The following is a 23,382-nucleotide window of genomic DNA, read 5'->3' as shown; positions in this document are numbered from 1 at the left end:
TCAGAAAGTGCAATAAAAAAAATACTTGCACTTATTTATATAAGGCTGTAAAATAATTGTCGATTTGTTCTCTGTGAGAGAATAGTAAATATCTTTATTTTTATAATGTATATTTTAAGATATAAATGGGCACAATAATAACATCCAAATTCATTTAAAATTGTTTTTATTTGTTTGTATGTTATACGTGGTAAAATACTTGGTGCAATATTTTTTATAAATTAAAAGTTGCCTTAAATGATCATCCCATGAATTAAGTAAGTAGTTTGTGTTTTTCTTTGTATTCGTAGAATTTTCTTGGCAGTGAAATACTATGTTATGTATTATTTTTGAATAAAATGTTTTAATATATCCTTTAAACAACTTGATATTTAATAATTAAAGACTATTCAAATCTTATTTTTTGTTAGTATTGTGATTATTCGTGGTTTGAACTACACAATTCTTACAAAATTATTCATTATATTAGATGATTCATCACTATCTCCAATTCTTAATTGGATACTATTATTTGGTTATAAATTTATTTTTCCACATTATGACAAGGTACACTTGTTTGCGTATCCGAACTTGATTCTGGAAATTGATTTTCATTAACAGACATTGTATTTATAGAATTTTTCATCATGTGAGAGTTTGTGCGACATGTTTGACTCATAAGAGGGGGATGTGACTTATCCACACTATTTAAATAATTTCGAAAAAAGTAATTATGATTAGGTACGTTTTGTGGATATAATTTCTCTTCAATACGTCTGTTTATTACTACAGCTTCAGCAAGAGGTATTGGTTCTGTATATGTAAATGTTTTTTTTCTAGTATCAGTCTTATCCTCTGGCTTTTTAATACTAATTGGTCCATTAATGACAGGAACTGCGTTACACACTTCACTAGTAGTTCTAATGACAGGTGTAATATTACCCATTGAATCTAATCTAGAATTAATTTGATCATTAGAACTTACGTAAACCATTGATACTTTAGTTGAATGTTTCAATGATGAATTGGAAGTTATTCTTTGTGTCTTTTTTGGTTTTTGCTTTTGTTTTGAATTTATTAGTTTAGGTTTTACTAAATTTGTACTTGTATTAGAAATCGTATCTTGTAATTCAGTACTTTTCAAAACTGAATTATCTGGATGATGATGTCTAATATGACGATGTAAATTATCTTTTCTCCTAAATACAGTTTGACAATATATACAAGAAAATGGTTTTTCATCTAAAATAAATTTTATATGTTATTATATATTATTACACAATACATTTTTATAATTTACCTGAATGAACTGTCAGGTGACGTCTTAATTCACTTTTAGATAAAAATACTCTGCTGCAGTGTGCACATGAAAATGGACGATATTTTCCGTGTATTTTTTTATGACGAATTAACAATGATTTATCTTTGAAACTCTTATTACATTCGTCACATGTATGAGGTCTTTCACCTGTTAATACATTAAAAGCATAAGTTATTACATAGTTATTTAGTTCTTTTCACTGTATTTAATAATGTTGAAAATTGAATGTCTACAAGATATACAAGTTCAGCAGTGAATGTATTAAATTTTATTTTCATATAGATACTTACTTGTATGTATCTTTAAATGACGCTTTAAGTTGGTTAATATTCCAAAAGATTTTTCACAGGATTTACAAGAATACCTAGCTGTAGCATTATGTGTGTTCAAGTGGTTTTTTAAATCATCTCTCTTAGTATATCCTTTATTACACTGAGGGCATATGAACTGTTTTTCTTCTAAAAGTTTATTACTTTCTTACAATAAAATTGAATTGAGTCATCATTTATCTACGTTATTTCCAATAAGTTCAGTTATTAAATGTATGTAAGAAATTAAGTTTTATACTACTACAAAGTAAATTTTATTTTCATGTGAAAACTTACTATTATGCGAGTACATATGCCTATTCAGTTTATTCTGTTGAGGAAATGCTTTTTCACAAAGGTTGCACTTATATGGTTTGTATCCTCTATGAACTCTTTCATGATATTCAAAATGAGAACGTTTAATAAATGTTCTATCACAAAAAGAACATTTATAGGGTTTAACACCTGTTACACAAGCATCGTGATAACATTTCCCTTTTTTGTTTCGAAAAATTTTGTTGCAAATACTACATTTATATCTTTCTGGTGTTCCAGGTAATATTAAAATATGATTACGGTCAAAACTTTTCATAGATTTACTTTTCACTAATTTTTCTTTAGTTGGAAAGTCTGTCTTAGCATCCTAAAAAGTAATAATAATGTATGCTCCATTAAGTAAACATTATGTATAAATTTGTATACATACTAAATCACAATTATTTGTTAATCTTTCATTGTAACATGAAGGTTCCATTGACGAATCATGATTTAAATATGTATGTGTACTTAAAACTGAATTCTCACTGTCTGCCTTGGATACATATAGCTTATTAGAAATATCATTTTTACAACCAGTTGTACTAGATTTGTATGTTTCTTTTTCTTTAATACTTGTATCCTCATAGGACAATTCAGAATTATTTATGCAATTGTTTGAACTAAATTCAAAATTTTTGTCTTTGTATTTCGAATGTTTATTAATAACTAGCTCCAAGGGTAATAATACTTCTTCATTATATTTCATGTTTTTATCAAAGGTAGAAAACTCATTTGTATTTCCTTTGATCGAAGATTGACAATCTGAAAAAAAAAAATATAAATGGACAACTTTAAAATGACTAATATATTACTAATGTATTAATAATTTTTTACCATAATTTCCAATGTTTTGTACAATGTGTTCATTATTACATGTTTTACATCCATGTTCTTCATATATTAAACACATACGACATTTACTATGACCGCAACTGTCTTTTATAAGTCTTGAACATGATGTATTCGTTATTTGCTTACAACTTGGGCACTCTTCATTCATTCTAATGTTACAATTCTTTATTGACACTCTTACATTTGTCGATTAATTTATATCTTCTTATCTAAAAGTCATGCTTCTCATTCTTCTTGCAAAGTATTTTACTTTATGCCAATTTAATTTACGCAATTACACATACCAGTTTCATTGTCATTTTCATTTCACAGAAACACCAATTTCTGTTATCAATGTTGATCGCATGCAAATTTGTATAATTCACCTAAATAACGATTTATTTTAATACGCGATTTTACATTCATGTAACTGTATGAAAATACTGTCATTGCTTACAAAATTATTCATATCCAAACAATTGGCATTACAATTTCGATGTGATTGTTACTTCATATAATGTGACTCAAACTAGATCAATTGTTCTTTCCAATTATATGAATTTAATCTACTTTTTAGTATCTATATACGTATATGTAGGTATTTATAAAAACTTATTCGTATGTTTATAATTTCTTTTATTTCATTTCATTCATTTTATAGATCTTATTTAAATGAGAAAGATACATTCCATTCCATTTACGAATAGTCTATGAAGAAATATTTTTGTTTCACACGTACATACATCATTATGAATAATGCAGATAATCATCCCACTTCAACTAGAGTATCATCAGCGATCTTGATGGATTTCTTTTGTACTATTGTATTTGAAGGTTTATAATATATTTCAAAATATATAGACCAACCGCAGAATGCACGACGAATCGTTTGTTTTAAATCTATCGGTTCGTCAACTAAATGCTTAAGAATAAATATTATGCATTCACTGATTATTAATTCTGGTCTTTATATAGTAACACATATTTAATAGTTTATCACACACAAACGAAACATGCTATACATGTACAATGGAAACCATCTGTGGCGCCATCTACCGTAAAATGTTCAAAACTTAAATTTACATTACCGACCTGAATACACATTTAATTATTCTTATCCCGTGTTCGTGGTCTGCGCTACTAGCTTGAGCATTCTATTGTAGATGGCGTCATAAGTAGTTCTGACTACACTTATCAGCAAATACAAAAAATTAATCTCTTTTTAATTAACGTAACGATTAACAATCGTAATATTAAATTAGAGAAATCCAACGAATTGGGTACTATTAAAAAACAATTATTCAATTATTTTATATACAGTTTACCTATATCTTTCTATGTAAGTAAACACACATCGTTGATAAAAGAATACGTAAACTAAAATTCCTTTGCAAATAACAAAAATCTTGTAAATAAACTGCACTCCGCATGACTCATGAGAAATCAGTAACATTAAAATTCGCAAAATGTGGGTGCCTTTGTCAACCTTACAATAAGGAAGAAAAATGTTTACTAATTAATGAGATTAAATTATTCGTTAACCTGTCCATCGTTTAAACACGTAACTCTATCGATTCCCGATTTCAATTCTACCGTTAGATTGTTAAGTTCACTTCGCGCAGCAATATTGTAGGTATAGTCGCATTATGGTCAAAACGGTCAGAGGTAAATATCGCCGATCGATGCACCATGTACAATATATCAATTCGACATGAAGTTCGAACATGAAACACAATGACAGGAATGCAGCAGGCATGAGATAATCCAAGTTGTTACAATAGTAAGAGCAGTTTATTAAGCATTGCGTACGAATTCTGATGTAAGGACGCCACGTGACTTACCACGTGGACGTTTCCGAATGGACACTTTTCCTCTGCTTTTTCGATCAGCCGTGCAATTAAGCGCCCGCGAATCGTACCTTCCGAACAATTAACGGTCGAATTTCGATTTGTTGAAAAATAAGGAAAAACGCAACATTCACGAGAAAGGAAATCTATGTAACAATACAGGAAACCATTAATCGTTCGAAATCGTTCGAAATTCGAAATCGTTTTTCAAAGGATTTATCAAAATTCGTTGAACAATCTTTTCCACCGATTTCCATTTACAGCACCAGAGACGTGGCGTTTGAATTTAATCGCGATCGCAGTTTTTGCCCCCGCGATTCTGTAAAAATCGACGGTTTTCCGGCGAATAATTGGCGAATAATGATCGCGGTGGTTTTAATTGCGCGCCGGTTGTCCGATTGTTTCGTTGTAAATCGGAATACTGTGCTCCAGTTGGTCGTAATAATGGTGGACAGTTTCGTTTATCGGCCGTAAAAACGAGGATACGTGCGCCGTTACTTTTATGGTGGACTGTACAGTCATACCACACGGCATGCCAACTGCAATGGAAATTTCCACTGAAGCAGTCGGTTGCCACCGTCTTGTAGACGCTTCGTAGCCGCGCCTAAAAACCAGATTGCGTCCACCGGCAGGCTAAATCGAAGGCCGTTCTTACCCTTTTTTTCGCCGATCGGGCTTTCGGCGCGATCGGCGTTTTCCGGGTCACCCGGTAGCTTAATTAATATATTCCTTTTGACACGAGACGTCGTCGTAATCCACGCAATCGCGCGTAAGAGATGCGCTCCTGAATTAATTTATAGGTGCCGAGTGCGCCCGCTCTTTTTCAAAATCCATCTTTCGCGATTGCCCAATCGGCCGCTCGTCGAACGTTGATTTTTCGAACTTCGCGAACGGAGAGGCGTCCGTTGCTCGGTGAAAGTGATGCCGATCAAAATGTAAACTCGATGGTGTTCGAATCGGCGAAACTCTGACAGTTCTATGAATTCCGTTGCGAAATACGCGATGTGTCCTCGAGCTAGGACAATAGACGCTGGAAAGAGACGTGGAGATTTTGGTCTCATCGCGGCCGAGTTCCGCTCGTTTTCCATTAAACGATAACCGCTTCGAGTGAAACTGTAATTTTCCGCTGTGGATACGTCTGTCCTCTTCTATTCGTAAAAAACGCTCGAGAGACATCAAGGAAACTTGCACGATAACGCTCTAGACGACTCGATTTAGAACCGTGTCAATTTTCGCGGAATGATTTCTGCTGTCGATTTTTATGGATGCTTCTCGGGGAAAATAATATTCATTAACAATAGATTTATGGATATTTATTCTATACTTTATTCTATTGTTCCTAGAGAACTAAGTATTTGTTCATATAAATCGCGAGAATTGTAGCTTCGAAACTAGAGTATTGCAATGCGTATTCGCATAATTGCGAATCATGATCGACTTGAACTATTAAATAATGTTTAAAAAATTCAATATCCGTCAAATTGACGGATAAACCTAGTGTTAAATTTAACCCTTAGCACTGCAAATAGTTTTTTAATTGATCAGCAACTGCAACTAATTTTTATGGTATCTCCAGTGAAAATGAAAAATGCTGTAACATTCCTTCGATCTTTTATTTTCCTTCTCAGTACAAAATTTGGATGTGTGGAAAATCTAACAATTTTAGGGTAGTCTCTTTCATTTGTTAAAATGTTTGATATTATAACTGGTGCAATATTGGAGCCTACAGAGTTCAAAGGGTTAATATTGAAGAAGAATATAGTTTTCAACGCAATTTGAATTTTCAACGAATTATTCGGAAAGATCGTACCGTTGGAAAATCCATTTTCGTTTCCATCTGGAAATGCGTGTCGCCTGAAATCACGGTTAAGAGCACAGCGTGATTGATAAATTGCCGCTGGCCGCTGTGCCCGACATACAAGCGAGCGATCGAAATAATCGACGTTTATCAAACGAAACGAAACGAAACGAAACGATCTCGGAAGTCGCTGAAACGCTAAAAGCAGCCACGCTGCAGGATCAAACGAGCGACCTTCGTTCCAGTTGAACGTCTAGTATTCAGTGTGACCCGCGTTTCCTGTTGCCCTTTTATCCAACGCGTTAGACAACATTTTCGTACAGCCAAACTAGACATTACCAATGTACACTGTTTCCGTTTGTGCAGCTCTGCTATTACTACCGTGACTATCCTGTTAAAACGACCGATCACTTACTTACTTCTCGCATCAACGAAAAACGGAAAGTAACAATTCATTTTTTAGCTACTTTTACTACTGCAGCTATTATTCTAACGTTCCATTCACCGATTTGCAAGTAACGCATCAAGCTTTCTTCAAAATACTTTCGTTACACGCTCAGGTTGTTAACGTTAGCACTCTTAGAAACCATTCTTTGACTTTCCATTCAGCTCCGTCCTATTTTCGCACCGTCAAGCTAATAACGCCCGCGTCACACTCGCGATTACCATTTTATTCGAAGCATCCGAGACCTTTGGTTCCCGTAAAAATCGCCGTTGCCCAAAGCCGACGAAAGGGAATCCGAGGAATGTTTCCTGTACAGTTACCGGGAAAGCCGCGTCAGAACGGGGGAAAAGGTTACTTCGCGAACGCATTTGCATAAAGATCCGCACAGTCTCTCCGCGAGCCGCGCCGCGACGAACGTATCCATCGAACGTCAATATCCTATTTTTATTTGAAACGTAACGTGCCATTATTCAGCGTATTAACGCGAAACCCGTTCCCGCGTTAGTCACGCGTGTATCCATCGTTTCCGCCGAGAAATTGTAACAATGGAAAAAATGCTCGCGCACGTTTGCTACTCGTGTCTATCGCGAGACGGACGAGAGCCCGCGCGCATCGATGGAAACGCGGCGGTTAATCGATTTTATTAATGGCGCAATATAATAGGCGCGCGATTTAATTGGGAACTAATTTGTCCGAGATAAACGCGGCACGCCTGGTGCACGCGAATTATAAATATCGCTCGCGGCCGCCGAACGCGAACGCTCGTTTAAAAAAAGACTCGCGCCGCGGCAATTAAATCGGAATGCACGGAATCGCTGATATCACCGACCGCCGCTGATAATTTCGGTAAAAATCATTTTCACGCGAACTCGGTCGCGTGTTCCGTCGCTGGCGCGCGAGCGCGTTTCCTTTATCGGGCTATTGATAGTTTTTCACGTGCTCGATCAAACTACCGGCCGAGCGACTTAACCTCTCGCGCTGGAAATTTCTTCGGAGGTTTAAAATCTTGCGCGGACAATTCTGCGTTTTCCCTGTTTCACGCAGAGGTGCGTTAACCCTTTGCACTCGAGAGGTGAGTCTCAGTCACCACTTGATCCGATACAGTGAAACTATAAAATTTGATATTTAATATTGAACTGTGTAGAATACATTGAAATATTCGGATAAGAAAGCTTTGTCTCTCAATTTACTTGAGATATTTCTTTGAGTTCATTCAAAAAGATATCGTCTTTGTGTAGTTAGAAACCGTTAAATATTTCCAGAGTAATACTTCCGAGTGTAAAGGGTTAATGAACGCAGATTCGCTAATTTTGTTTATTGACACGTCGAATGCCATGGGGGTCGCCGGTGAACCAAATCGAGTTACTATAGTTTATTCAATCAACCCTTTGATGTGCAAGACGTCATTGATAATTTTGGAACAAAACGTCTTGATGTGAGTGATATGTCGGCGCAAGAGATTTTACAACCAAATTTCAACTTGAACTTCGCGTACGCAGAGAATCGAGGAATATTGATACCTTTAGTTGATCCTTTACGCTCGAGTGACCTGTGTCACGTGATTTTGAGTGAAAAATTACAGGTAGAATTAAAATTGTAAAATTTGGCGTTCAGTGTTGTCGTTTAACGTATCGGTGTGCGAAGCATTGAAATAAAATAGCAATGTTCTTTAATGTATACGTGATTTCTTGTTAACACTAGATTTATGGAGATTTATGCTTTACTTTATCTTTATTCTTCATCGTTCCTAGAAGAGTATGTTTGTCTATGTAGATCGCGGAAATTAGTGTTTCAAGAACAGAGAATTATAATGTGTTCGCAGAAGTGCATCAATCAAAATTGTGTTAAACTGTTACGAAGTGACGTTTCAAAAATTTTACATCCGTCAACTTGACGTTCCGTAAATCTAGTCGAGTTAATAGTTTCGTTAAGCGTTCTCTATACCTCATCGGAAAATCGTATTATTATTGTTATTATACTATATTATATGAATATACATATATCGTATTATTATTATTATTATTATTATTATTATTATTATTATTATTATTGTTGTGTTAAATTACGTGCATTTTGGTTTTTAAGGATTTTGTGTTAGCAACAGAAAGCACTATGTCGTTCGGAAAATGGACGTCCGCGCGACTATGGCAGGACATCCGATACTTTTGAAAGGAGATGTACATCGGGGGTCGAGGGGCCTTGCGTGGCCTGGTCCTCTCCCAAGATAAGAAGACTTGAGGGCCCTCATTGGACGTTTGCCATAGCATTTGCAGGACTTACGCGTCTCTCCGTATTAGAATGTGCGTGACTAATACCGTTCAATCAAACGTAGACACGTATGATTATACGGCGACCAGCAAATTTCTATCTTTTCGATGCCTTCCTTTCACATTTTCTCCGATATTTATTTGAAAAATTCACATCAATAACGTACGGTCGAAGAATCCTTATAATCCTTTAACTGTCCTTTACATTTTATACATCTACAATATTCCGATACACATGATCCGCAGCGAAAATCATTTTTAACAGTTAGCCAACCGAATGGGGGGATCTCCCACTTTTCACTTAGCGAAGTATTGACTTTTATTCTGTTTATTTTTGTTGTTTAGTAAGTCTCCAAGTGGGATTATCTGATAATTCATCGAATACGGTTCTTGTTTTACAAAATAGTTTCCGACTGAGTTTTCAGGCGGTCTGAATTTTATCGGGGCTAATTAACACTTGGCTACTAAACAATATTTAAATAGGAAGCACTAAGCTTGATGAAACTGAATTTTGTCGGGGCTAATTAACACTTAGTTTCGTCAAGCTTAGTACTGCCTATTTAAATATCTTTCGTCTGTTTCAAGTTAATTTGAATCGCTAACGAAACCGAGTAAAGACAATTATATTATTAATAAGGTACACATTTATGAGTGCCAGTAAAAATAACACGTGTTTCGTGTAACGAGGATCATCGTGGCATACTGCGGCGTAAAGGAAACGCCATTTGTTTCCCTAGCAGGTATGTAGGCATTACCAATGAATGATTTATGTCCACAACGGCTGCCCGAAACCTACACTTTACAGTACGAATACAGTATTCGGGAAGAGAGTGCACGTTCTACGCTCAGTTCGCACGCCTCGATAATTTTGCGGGCTTGAACGAAAAGCGGCGTCTAGATTCCTTGAACGGTCACTAAAATATGAAAGCATCAAGCGGTACTTTAACCCTTAGTCCTATGTCCAGTCAGACTCGACATTCTATTCTATTGCAACCACTACCTGTTTTAACAACTTTTTCTGTATTTACTTGTAGTATCACAATTGTACCATTTAAAGGTAACATTTCAATGACTCCCAAATATTCTGGAATAAATAAATAGAGCGTCATGTTAAGCTGTAATTGAAGGAACTAACGTTGACGTGAACTCAAAGTGAGAAAGGACGGGTCAAAATGACCCATGCCTGATTTTGTCTTTTTGCAATTATTAGAAAGATAACAGACATTTCCTTAAGAAATTACTCAAGGAATTGATTTGGCAACGCGCAAACATTCAATAATAAATTATATAATTTGATATGTATGTACTAGAATTAACACTGTCTGTAGTGTTCTAATAACACCGAACTGCGAAAAAGTCCTTTATGGTTGTGCGATAACGCTTTCTACGCGTTAAAGTGGAACCGGCAGCCACAAGGTTAAATTTTGGGCAACGCATTCGTGAAACGATGTCACGTTTATACCTAAATGCAACGTAAGCACGTGCTGCGTTGCGCGTGCTAATATTTCACGACGATAACGCAGGCAAGACGACAAAACCCACCAGTTGTTACAACAACGAATTCATTAGCGATGTTAGTTCTATCGCCTGTAAAACTATCATAGCAATGTTACTCTCCACAGACGATATCTTTTCAATTCTATAGAGCATTAAATATTTTCTTAACTTCCCCTTCCCCCATATTTAACGATAAGGAAGGATTTCTTGTCTTAACCCTAATCGGTGACTTTGAATGACATTCGAACTTTTAAATTTTTTGATTATTTCATATTACATTTCCAACAGTTTTTCTGTACTTTTAAAATTTGGGTTCTATTAACATCATAATATAATCATAATCATAATCATAATAAAAAATCAAACCATAATCATTCCTTTTATTCTCGTAAGTGACCGAGAGTCACAACGTGACATGATTCGTTATAAAGACACGTGGTACGATTAGAGTTAAGCAAGTGTAGACGACGGTATTCAAACGTTATGAAAGGAGAATTTAGAATTGGCCAGTCTAGCATTGACAGAGTCCCAGAGTTAACATCTTCATTTAGTTCAGTTTTGAGACGGATGGATCACTTTTGGTTTTGCACAGCTTTAGACTGTGGTATCTAAATGTCTTAAAAGGAAAATTTAGCTACAGGCAGTCTGGATGGCTGTCAGAGGCTTGGTAACTCGCCAGCCTAGCACTGATAGGATTCCAGGATTAAGATCTCCCCAATTCAATGTCTCTAATAGGTGTCTGTACTGATTAGATTTTTTTCTGTTACCTCTGCAAATGCTACTCGTGACCTTATAGATCCTTGACCTTATGTATGACTTCGCACAATCGTTTTTACCGCGTGATCCACGACAAAACGATTTTAGTAAGTACATATTGCGTTCTCTAATGACTGAAATTAAGGTAATTGTAATTGTAACGAGCAACACCGCACTAATGGCGTTGTCAAATAAAGGTTGCGAGACAAATGTTTACATTAGTTTAGTAAACAGGTTTTTTACCTTTCAGTAATTACCGTGTGTGCTGTCTGTAGATTAGTGTTGTACGTACGTACGTTGAATCTACGAATACCTAACATTTGCGAGGTCCTTGGTTTTTTCTGGTTCGGCATACAACTCATGAATAAAGTTATAAAATGTTTAATAACCCACTTCTTGAACTCGTTTGAAACTAGTACAACCCAAGGCCGAATAGACGTTAATACGCTTCGGTTCTTCGAAGCAGGACCATATTATTCATTTAGGTATAATAGGCATTATTGGCCATGCTTAATGGCGGGCACGGCTCAATGACATATTCATTAATTCTATTACGTTCCAATATATCGCTACAATCCTGTTAGTCGAGCGAATTAATATATTTCATAGCATCGTTACAATAATATTCAAAGCTATTCAACTATTCCCGCAAACACCATGCAATTCCTTCGAGTCTTCTATTTTTTTCAAACGATTTAAAGAGAAAAGCTTACCACGCTGCGTTACTTTCAAACGCGTTCAATTTACCTCTCGTAAGTAGAATTTCTAATTTGCAATCTTTATTAACGCTGCAACTATCGAGCAAAGGCAGAGCTATTCATAATTTCTTAGAAAAATTAGGAAAGCAGATTTCTTCAGACTCGAAGAGCCTGCTATTGTTGCACTAGCACAAATGCGGGAATTTTGAAATTTCTCACGAGTAATCTTGATCATCTTAATAATGGCGAAATGAGAATCTTGGAATCGGCCATTTTGACTCGTCCGGTAGTTCCAGCGTTAACCTGTAACTACTCGCGTTGGTAAAATCAATTTCACCAGTTTTTCTTCGTTTATTATCAATTATTATATTCATTTATGTATTCTAATAGACAGCGTAATTCAAGACGATATATTTTCTTGTCCGGATACAATGATATATGTACTCGTTCGCACGGCGATACATGCTATGTTCAGAATAGTAGTTAAAGATTAAATAAACATTCCTCGGGGCTTCGTTCCTACGAAATCTGTATCTGTCCGATGTTCGTGGGACTGTGGTCGTTTTATTTTGACATGTCGCGAACGGATAGGAGTCTCGGTTCACCGGTCGTTCGTGTCGGAGAGGTTTCACACGTGCGTTAATGGTCACGCTTAATAATCCCGCGTCGCGTTTCCGTTCTTTTGCGCGACAACTGCCGTTCTTCACGAGCGGATCCTAGAATGACATCGGGTCCTGACTACTTACGTTCTCGTTAAATAGAGAATTAAGATCGAAACCAGTTCGACGACACTATCCTTAATTACTCCCGTTCGGCCGCGTCTCTGGCTGGCTCCCGGTTGAAGTTTGCGTAATCGTTTATTGCGTATCTAAAGTCGTATCCACACGTTGATTATGGGTCCAACGAGAAGTAATAATACAACGTTCATCATTCCCTTCTTGGTCCAGGCGCGCGCGTAAATAGAACGGAATCGAGATGCTAATTGGGTCGCCAAGGCGCGAATTTAGGGAGGCGGAACTCGTTCAACCGTGGATCGCTAAACTGTAATCGCCTTCACTGATATTTTTGGTCGTCGTGCGAGAATTATAATAGAAATATACACTTTGACGTTTCTTTTGCAAAGAATCATAAGTTAGATCACAATTGAGACGCAATTGCGTAAATAAATTAAAGCTGTATAACAGTATAGTAGACATGAATAATAGAACCATTTCATTTCAATATTTCATGTCTAATTGCATCGCACAAAGTTGCTACTGAATATCAAATTTTATTTTATCGTATCAGCGACTCCGGACGATCCTTTTAAATGCTGAAATTCAATAATAAAGTATAAACAATGTCGAAGTTACTCGAAGAGCGACACAAATTCGAGTCGATAATTGCCGAGCATTCGTTCCAAAGTTAATAGACGTTAATTCGGCGCAGGCGTCGCACACTGAATTACGTTATCCTCGAACAATAGTTTGCCAACTTTTGTCAGCGCTAACATTGTTCGTGCCAGTTTCGAGTTCACCGGAATAAACGCGCGGCTCGCGCAGCGTCCATTACGATTATAGAAGCTAATGAAAGAACGGTTAAATAGGCGACATTGTCATCGCCGGTCGCTGCGAACCGGTATCGATTTATTTTCTAGGGTTAATGACATTGTTGACTCCTCGATTCGATTGATTCGCCGCAGACATCTCTTTCACCTCTGTCAATTGCTGGAACAGCTGTCGACATTCCTCCTCAAATCCATCATGCCAGTAACAACATTATCGATCTGTATACTCGCGCGCCGATACGCGATGTGTACGGTTCATCAAACTGATTAACCCCCTTCGCGTGCTTTTCGTTACACCACTTTTCCCTCGAGCATTCGGAATAACTAAATTTTGTGAAAAAACAAGAATCACGCCATTCCCGAGGAACATCCAAGCGTTTCCGAAGCGTTCGCGCGTTCATTATTCCGAAAATCGAGCCACCGCGTGCTTCATTGTCGCAGCAGCGCTCTCCGCGGCTTACAAAATGGCCGTCGTTCGGCGCAGTTTTCCTTGAATAACATGTTTTCCTCCCTTTGTGCCGACGATCCTCTGAAAACGCGGCTCTTTAACGCGCCATTGTGCTTTTTCACGTGCAGACATTGAAACCACGCTTCTGAAAGCGACAATTACAAGGCATTGATGCGCCAACATGACGTTTCTTGCGCAGGATTCCGAACAAATGAATACGTTGCTGTATCTACGGCACGACCGACGGGCCTTTTGTCCGTGTCTCGTTTTATTCAGATGCAAATCGAGGGGCGAATTACCAGTCAACGTCATTCCTCCAGCCTCGCGTTTAATTATTTCATATTTTATTAGGTTCAATGTTCCACGGTTCTCCGTTTCTCAGCTTCGACACGCGAGAAGCGCGACAAGAATGTTTTGAGTTGCAGTAAACTCGACGCTCAAGAATGCCTGTTATCGAGTGTTCTTTTTTATTTAATCTTAGAACGTCGAGTATTTATACATTCTTGCTAGGATGAAGTGTAGACATATTCAACGATGAAAGTAAATGTACTGAAGTTGGTTTCTGTTACTTCTATTCTTTGACGGAAAGAAGCAAGTACTTGGACGATCTTTTCTAAACGTTATCTCGTAACAGTTCAAGTCGATTTCGATTCGTGCAATTATGCAAATACGCATTGCAATATATATAATACTCTGGCGTTGAAGCTACAATTTTCGCAATTTATACAGACGAACGCGTAGTTTTCTGAGAACGATAGAATAAAGTGTGGAATAAATCTTCGTAAATCTAGCGTTGAGCTAATATTTGAAAGAGCGTCTTTGGACACCGATGAAAATACTGTTACATTAGAAATGAAGCATCTATTGAAAATGTCAAAGACGCTCTAACGAGTCGGGTTACGTAAGAAGAGTTCTACAAAATTCCTTCGACTATGAATGGCAAGCCGCTTCCTGCGCCGATGCGTCGCAAAATGGAGCCAGCCAAGTTTTGTGTTACCTGCGATATCAGCGTCGTAAAGTTCAAATCTTAAACGCGATATCACATTTCCGTGACAAAGCTCTGTTGCGCCGCTAGTAGACGTTCCGTATCTCGTGGCTTTCGTGCGGCGTGCAGCGAAAATATGCGTCGCCGAACAAATTTCATTTTTACGACCGATTCATGGACGTCGTAAAGAGTCGATCAAAAGCTCCACTTTTTACCTAATAATGCTTAGATGTTAATCGTCGAACGTTCACATTCGCGCTGAAGATGCTCGAACTAACACAACGAAGCAACGTTCGAGCGTTTGCCTGTATTCGATTGACAACAGCGTTATTTACCGTGGCAATCGAAGCTGTTACTTTATTTTGAAACAAATAATCTTAACGATGGAAATGAGTGTTTGTTTAATCCCTACGCGTGTAACGGGATTACGAACATACGAATCTGTATGAACATCCGCAATCTTATCGCGATCGTTCGTTCAAAGTCTCGGAATCAAATACGAAAAACGGAATATGTAAATACTTCAATTGCAGAGCAAATACTTGCGAGCGGTAACCCACTTCTGATAACGTCTTTTGTCTGTTACTTAACACTAGGACTACCAGACTTATTTCGCCATTCTTAACACGTTGTACGCCGGCTAAATTTCAGTTAGTAAAAACGCGAGCGTCGGTGATTATACTGATACATTTTTAAACATCGATCAAGCCGAAATTTCGGACTTACGAAAAAGAATAAGGAATTCGATTTTGTAATTTTACTTTGGATTTGTGTCATACACATCTAAAATGTTACATGAACATAGGGCCCGCGCAATGTGTTAAGATGAGGAAGATGTTTCCGTGGGAAATTTCAATATAAATTCCTGCATTTGTACTAGTGCGATAGCAAGAAGCTCTTTGAATCTGAAGAAATCTGCTTTCCTAATTTTTCTAATAAATCATAAATAACTCTGTCTTATTACTCGGTAGTTCTAGAATTAAGAAGACGCACAGGATAGTTCTAGTCGTGTCAAGTCCGTCCCTATAACAGTATCTCGCCAGCTATGTTGTATCAACACTGTCCCTATTCTATAAAGGAGCTAGCCGGCTGAAAATAGGCTTCGGTTCAACGAACCTATGAAGTTTATTTCTACTTTAAGGTAACGTAATATTGCGAGCTTGCATTTTACCGTGGAGGCACGTGCTGTGCAATTTTCAATTTTCAAAGAAATCTCAAGTCAAATCAACGAACTTCCAAAATATTCTTACCAATATCTGGAAACTCGAGGACAGTTATACATCCCTGTAGCAGAAACATTAATTGGAATCTCAACCTTGATAATACATTCCAACGTTATCATAATAACACTTAATTCTCAATTTGTTAATCCAACCCGGATTAACCGACCGTTATATAAGAATACGCTTCAGCATCAATCAAAATCACTGCTTTCAATGCCCTAATCCTACAATCGCTCATACGAAGGAAATCTCAAATAACAGGATAAGGAACATTAAAATTTGCAAAATACACTGTTATCATTTTTACGAGAAGTAAGTACTTGAGATTGAAACTACCAAGCAGTAAGAGTGAATTGCTTATAATTCATTATAAAAATTAGAAGAGTACATTTCTTGAGACTTAACCTCTTGAAGATTCTTTGAAATATACAAAACTTTACGCAGATGACGCTAAATTATATATCAGTTGCTTATACAATAGAAAAAAAGGAAACTACATGCTTTGAGTAATTACATTATTTGTCCTCGACTTAGTCTTCCATTTGCGGAAACTTGATCTCGCCGAAACGTCGACCGTCCGCAAAGGGTTAAAGCATCCCCTATTCTTGCATCTATATAAACACTGTAACATATTTCGAAACCGTCACACAAGTATCCATCATCTTACTCGTAACATAAGAACGTCGAAATCAGTAATTCCGACATATGAGATTAATATGCGTGTTTCTTAGCATTATTCAACTTGGCGAAACCGAAGAATTACAATTTAATTATATAAATTAATACAATCCATCGATCTTCAGATCAGCAAAAGAACATTCCGTTTACACGGAACGTTTCGGATGGGAGTGTTCAGCATTCAAAGGGTTAATTACACGAAATGCAGTCTCGAACGTCAAGAGTATTCTACGTCTACACTCGCACAGCACCGAGGTCACCGATGGGACCATCCGTTGCGCGAAATCGCGAAAATATTCCCGTCGACGCGACGCAAACAAGACGAACGACTCGATGGCACATTTCACCGGGTAATCCTGCTCGCCGCGAAAACAAAGTTCATGGCTCAAGGACGCGAGTGGCCGCGCAAGGGTGGCGGAGGAAACTGAAGCCCGCTCGCTCGCCCTCGGATTACAGATCCGAGCGGAATCTGGGCCAAAGGATGCACGCGTGCACCACTCCTGCCAACGGAGGGCGACGCGTGGGTGAAGGACCAACACAGCCCGCGATACTTTCGCGGACCTTTTTTGCATGGATCTGCGTCATCGTCGTCCATCTATCTTATTGCGACCTATATAGACGCGCCGCGGACATCGATTGCGACAGCATGGCGCCCTGAACGGGTCCAAACAGAATCCCGTCTGATTTTCCTGTCTGTAAGCGTACACGCTTACGTAACGTACGCGCGATATTCTCCGACGACGTTAGCCAAACGATTTCTCGTCTGGCGGTCAACGGAAACAATCCGCAAGGTGAACATTTGGCGGTCCTTATGGCGTTTACGGCGACGGCCGCTTGGGGAAAAGTTACGGGACTTCGAGGGTTCGGAAAAATCGGCGCGTGGGTGAAGATTTATGGATGAAAGTTAAATTCGAAGGTTCTCCGATTGATTTGGATGATTTTTAAAGGTCTTTATGGTGTTTGCAGTGGTAACGGTTGGAAAAAGAGTCGTGGGACTTCGAGGGATTAGAAAGATTGGCGCGTGGGTAAATATTTATGGGCGAAAGTCAAGTTTGAGGATTTCCTGACTGATTTGGGTGTTTCTTGGAAAGTCTTAAGATTTGGCCACTTTTTTCAGGTGATAATCGACGGGATTATTGCGCTGTAAAATACTTAAAGGATTTAACGATTATTTCGCATTACGGAGATAATTATTAACGTAATTATTAATATTCAATCTTCGCGCAGTGTAGAATGTTAAGCCCAGAATCTAAGACTGGATAATCTAACAGATTCTGGAAGTCCGATGCTTTCCGATAAGAATTACGATACACTAGCGTTACGATCTTTCTTTTAGTTCAAGGTTCGCATTCTCTGAATGACAACGCCAATAATGTATTGTACAGTTACGTAACCAAGGTTGCAACGATCACAGAAAAGTTTTTATGAGGCTGGAATTGGCAGTGTCGAGCGGGGTTAAATATATCAGGGAGGGTTGGTGCGGAAAGTGATACGATGTAGCGGCAATAAAAGCGTTTTTTTCTCGGCGATATATTCCCTATCGTATAAATTCATCAAATAATCGATTTCTCGGAGAGCGCTCCGTTTGTAGAGCTAGTAGTGTAGAACAATGTTTGCCTTGTCTACTTCGCGTTCATTGTTACACGAGTTTAATCTCCCGTACAACGGGAGAAGAAAGATTAAACCGTATCAATCATACGTGTTTTTCCATATCATTATACACCGCTTAAATGATATAGCCTTACTTAACGACGGAAATCTCTAGCATAATGAAAGATTTAAAGATTATGCTCCTCGGGCGATAAATTGTTGACTGAAGCTTAATATTTTTTCCGTGGAAACCTAAACTCGCAAGAGTCTTATTCGATTTTTCGAAAACGAACTATCAAACACCATTGTTCCAAGGTGAAAATCATAATCACCTTCACACGTGTTACGTAATATTTCTACCGATTTTATAAACGCGAAGTGTTTCGGTTTTAAGCCGTGTTGCGCCACGAACAATGTCATTTGTTTTATGACACGTTTATCGATATTGCTGTCGGAAATTGCTTATTGTACGTGAAACAATATGCCGCTTCGAAGAAGGAAAAACGGGATCCGTGATAAAGGGACGAGGGGAAGACGTGTTAAGATTGACGCGCATCGATGTGACGAAGTAAGACGGTGTTATTAACCCTGATCTCGAACGAGTTGCAATGGCTTGGAAATAAGTAACGATGATATCATAAAATCATCTAATCTCGTCTAGCGACACGTGTACGTACAATTGGCTGCGTGATGTCAACGAAACGGGAAGTGGCTTTGTTAACGCGTCGCATTACATGAATCATTCTACCGAAAAAGAATGCGGGTTCAGTGAAATCAATTTCGGTTGCGAAATGGAAAGCCGTGTGTGAATTCATGTTGCGAAAGTGTTAAGTTTCATTGGCGCGCACGAAATATCGTTATCTTCGATCGGCTTTCAAAGACACTCGAATGTTACTGAAATTGGCAACGTAGTGATTCGGAGACTTTCCATAGATTTATTAATATTTCATTAACAGTGAACTCCTAAATAAAAACGCCGATTTTTCCATGAAAAAGCTTGTTGGTATTTTCTTATGACTTCTTCGCTCTCCAAATTGTCTCGCGTTTCTTTCGATGACTATAATCATGATGTTTTTGTTTTCTTAATTAAGATAAAATCTAAAATATTAACTAGATATAAATCAATTTCTATTTTCCATTTAGATAGAAACTAGATTTCAAACAGAATATTATTCTGATGCTCCTAAATTTAAAATGCAAGATAACTGAGAAATATCAATAATCCTGTGACACTTAATACTATTCATTAATTTTCATAAATTGTAATCAGGTTAAATGCAAAGGAATTCAATTATTGTTGCAGCAAATGCGTTCAAACTGCATACAACTAATTCTTTCTCCCTTCCTTCAGAGTATTCTGTTCTAAGACATTTGTATTTGGCGGGCGTTGTTTCGCGCGCAGCCATCTGCGCAAAAGCGTCGCAGCTCCGGAAAAGAGCGGGAGAAGGAACCTAACCCGGCTGCTTAGTTTGCACATGCCTGGACTATATCTTCACGCAATTCACAGTATGATTATTTCGTGCACTCCACCACGCCACTATACTTCCGTTATAAATAATTTCATTGGAAATTACTGAAATGCCAAAAAACGTAATGTCATACCTAAACGAATTTATGAATGTCCTATTAGTTCACAAAATAATTTTATATTTTTCCAAACAAACACGATTGTCCTAAATTAAATAAAACCTTTGAAAATTTAAATTTGATTCGATATTTAAAAGATTGACGAAGCACATCTGCTTACAATGCATTCTTCTTCTTCTTCGTGAAAGCCGCCATGTTGGATTATCGTACAATTATTCGGAAGCGAATGTTCGTATGCAATTCCGAGTATCCGTGCATGGACATTTTCTTGAAAGACGCACTGAATAGGCGATAAGAAGGCGTTGTCGGAAGTCGCCGCGTGTTCACACGTCACTTCGAATGTCACGGTTTCGCGTTAATTAAGGAATCTTGAAACAATTAGAAAAAGGAACGGCAACAAACACGAGACGGTTACGCAACGGATGAATCATGGCCCAAGATTTCAACAATCCATCCATTCTTTGCTAAATAGAGACCCATTTACATGTGTACACAAGTATCCCCTTCGTTACGTGAGAAATCATCGATCTAGCTCGCAATTGCGTAAAACGAGAAGAAACGAATTCCCTATTTTCTGCTGCGTAAGCGTAACATTTGAAAAATGAAAAAAAATTCCACTCGCTCGGCAGTTTCCAGTGTCCGGTAATTCCCGATTCTGCGTTTCACTGGCTTCCACACATTTTTTATCCATCCGCGTACTGCATTAATGTAAGTCTGAATTTCATTTCGAACGTTTCTCGAAGAGGATTTATTTTTGATTATCATTTCTTTGAGCATGCTACCGAATCGAAGGAAATATCATTTTAAAAACTAGAATGTAATTCATGTTCTTGTAAAGATCAGTTTCAACATGTTTTTACACGTTAATTAAGATTGAGTAACATGCGAATAAACATTGTTGAAAAGTAAAATTAACAATGAGATAACGATACTGCGCAGCAATAACTTTAAGTAATGAGTGACAGAAGCAATAGAAACAATTTATTGCGAGTTATGAAGGTTAAGGAATTGTAGAATCAATTATACTTCCAATCGACTGTGAAAGTACGCACTTCTTATGCAACTTCGCAATCAATAACGTAAAGTACTTTAGAAATTCTTAAACAAAAGACAACTGATCGTTAACAGACTGTGATTCATAAATAAATTCCGTTTAAGAATTTACTACGTATAGCTTATTATTCTCCCATTATTTTTAATTAAATGTTCAAAGATTACTGTTCAAACAATTTCCAATAGCTGTAACGACTATTCAATAAAGCAGAATTCTATACATAAAAAGAATGTTAAAAGATAACCTTACCTTCATCGCTCCTAGATGTATGTGACCATATAACCTCTTCGGACGATCGTTTCCCGCGTAAAGCCAGCGAGCCGTCGTAACGTGTCTAACGAAATGTTATGAAACTATATAACACTTGTCATTTGTTTTTAATCCATAGAAAAGATAGCGCGATAGATAGACAATCGACGGATAAACTGTAATCGATGAACACTAATGTATTCCATGGCTGAGGGCTGTATGCAGTCGACACCACATACAACACTGTCGAGTTTACATGTGAAGTGACATAACGGTAAGTCAACCGTTCAAAATTAATATACGGTTAGTATATGTAAAAATATTCACGACGTTGACGCAGGCATATGTATCTGAGATTGCAGTACGACATAAATACGAACACTCCTGAAACTATTCATACGTATATGCAATACGATTCGCGTTATACTCACATTCGGCGAGACCTTACGGAAAGCGAACGTCGTTTTTCGTCAAGCTTCGCTTACGAGCCGCGCGGGAGAAAGAGAGAACACGGTCATGCGCAGGATGAAGCGAGACAAGCTATGTTCCATTCTGTACAGCCGCACACAAAGCTCGCTTGCTTTCGTTCTGTCTTCTTTGGCCTGTGTCCCTCTTTCTCGAACACCTGCCTGCTGTTCGATAGTCCTGCGAAATGGTAGGGACTGGGATGAGTCGCTAAGGAGACGCTAGAAAGCGGAGTTAGAGGGGAATGTTATTCGACTCGAAAGCAACCGTGTACTTAACACTAGGACTACCGAGGACTTTTCGTCTTTTGAGAATGTAAAAAAACGAAATAAATGAAATTTAAATGAAATTTCGTCTTCGTAAAAGCTATATACGTGAATTCATTAATATTTCAATTGGTTTATACTTCAGTTTAGGTATTACTAAATCAGCTTCTTTAATCGTTTCTTAACCCTAATACCACGTGTTCTTCTAACGAATCAGAGCACGACGTGACTCTCAGTCACTTTTGAGAATAGAAGGAATGATTGAAATGTTATTGTTTTTGTTTATAGGGCCCAAATTTTCTTTTGAGAATGCAGTATGGAGTAATCAGAAAATTAAATGCAGATCAGTTGTTTACGTATGAGAACGATACCCTCGGCCACGAAATCCCACTACAGAAAAGCCAACCAAAAAATAGTATCGATAGCAAGGGATTCATCGTTCCGGTAAAGCCGAGCAGCGTCAACCGGTCGGTGGTGTCTACGGATTTCAGAAAAGCCGGTGATCAGGGGAGGTCGGAATTCCTACGAACGGTGGCGGCGCCGGATGCGCGCGCTCTTCGAACGTTAACGGTGTTAACCTTGATCCTGCGAGCGACCGAGTACCGACGATGCAAGACGATTATAAACCTCGATAGGCGGATAATGATGCAGAAACGCGTCCGACGTAAATGGATTTGGCATGTGCGATGGGAGTGGCGAATGGTCTCGCCGGCGAAAAAGGAGACGGGTGAAAGAAAAAGAGGAGAAAACGCCGAGTGGCGAAAGGAAGGAGTACTCGGCGACGCCGGGGGCCGAGGGGAGGCAGCGGGAAAAGAAGAGAAGGAAGGACTAACCGAAGAAACCGAACGGGAAACAGAGAAGGCTAGAGGGGAAAGAACAGGACTATCGCGAAGAAGAAGAAGAAGAAGATGACAAGGAGTAGGACGATGTAAGTGGTGGCAACGACGACGGTCCTGTTGACGGTAATGGTTGGCGTCGGTCGCCCGGTGGAGGTGGCGAACATCGTCCGAAAACCCAGAGAAGTGAGCGTTGACCGTGATCCAGAGGGGGGTGGCAGAGCGGCGGCTCGAGGTTGTCTGGGACAGGGTGGGGGAGAAGCATAGTCACCGAGAAGCTTAGCCGTTGCGTGCGTGTGCGTCGGTGTGCGTGTCGGTTACGAGGAAAGGGACGACGGTGGTATACACGCTGGCAAAGGAGTAGTAGGGCGGGGTGGGTGGGGGAAAGAG

General features: G+C 38.3%; 1 protein-coding gene and 1 long non-coding RNA gene across 7 annotated transcripts; one reads left to right on the top strand and one right to left on the bottom strand.

Moving 5' to 3' along the window:
• Window positions 1–63: 63 nt before the first annotated feature.
• LOC116429188 (uncharacterized) lies at window positions 64–22,806 on the bottom strand. 6 transcript variants are annotated; one of them, XM_076365972.1, is made up of 8 exons: window positions 22,735–22,806; window positions 21,857–22,070; window positions 21,426–21,510; window positions 2,315–2,688; window positions 1,906–2,251; window positions 1,591–1,758; window positions 1,280–1,447; window positions 64–1,221 (listed from the first exon to the last, which is right to left on the bottom strand). In XM_076365972.1, the coding sequence occupies exons 4-8, from the start codon at window positions 2,630–2,632 to the stop codon at window positions 524–526; spliced, it is 1,698 nt and encodes a 565-aa protein (XP_076222087.1). In that variant the 5' UTR covers window positions 2,633–2,688; window positions 21,426–21,510; window positions 21,857–22,070; window positions 22,735–22,806; the 3' UTR covers window positions 64–523. The 6 variants fall into 6 exon arrangements, with proteins under 6 accessions (XP_076222087.1, XP_076222084.1, XP_076222086.1 ...); XM_076365969.1 differs by lacking the exons at window positions 21,426–21,510; window positions 21,857–22,070; window positions 22,735–22,806 and adding exons at window positions 2,761–2,987; window positions 3,063–3,143; window positions 3,215–6,243; XM_076365971.1 differs by lacking the exons at window positions 21,426–21,510; window positions 21,857–22,070; window positions 22,735–22,806 and adding exons at window positions 2,761–2,987; window positions 3,063–3,143; window positions 3,501–6,243.
• Window positions 17,658–18,394, top strand: LOC143174304 (uncharacterized). The gene is made up of 3 exons (XR_012998135.1): window positions 17,658–17,828; window positions 17,912–17,970; window positions 18,063–18,394. It is a non-coding gene; the product is annotated as an uncharacterized LOC143174304 (long non-coding RNA).
• Window positions 22,807–23,382: the final 576 nt, after the last annotated feature.

Source organism: Nomia melanderi, chromosome 3 (assembly GCF_051020985.1).
Source record: "Nomia melanderi isolate GNS246 chromosome 3, iyNomMela1, whole genome shotgun sequence".
Classification (NCBI taxonomy): domain Eukaryota; kingdom Metazoa; phylum Arthropoda; class Insecta; order Hymenoptera; family Halictidae; genus Nomia; species Nomia melanderi.
Note: the sequence above shows the minus strand (reverse complement) of the source record. Positions and strands in the feature narration are given on the sequence as shown.

Excerpts from the sequence above, each read along its gene's own strand:
- LOC116429188 (XM_076365969.1), bottom strand. The coding sequence starts at position 2,926 with ATGAATGAAGAGTGCCCAAGTTGTAAGCAAATAACGAATACATCATGT. Across the intron at positions 1,759-1,905 it reads GCATATGTACTCGCATAATA|AAGAAAAACAGTTCATATGC; the intron begins GTAAGTTTTCAC and ends ATAAACTTTTAG. Across the intron at positions 1,448-1,590 it reads TCATTTAAAGATACATACAA|GTGAAAGACCTCATACATGT; the intron begins GTAAGTATCTAT and ends ATGTATTAACAG.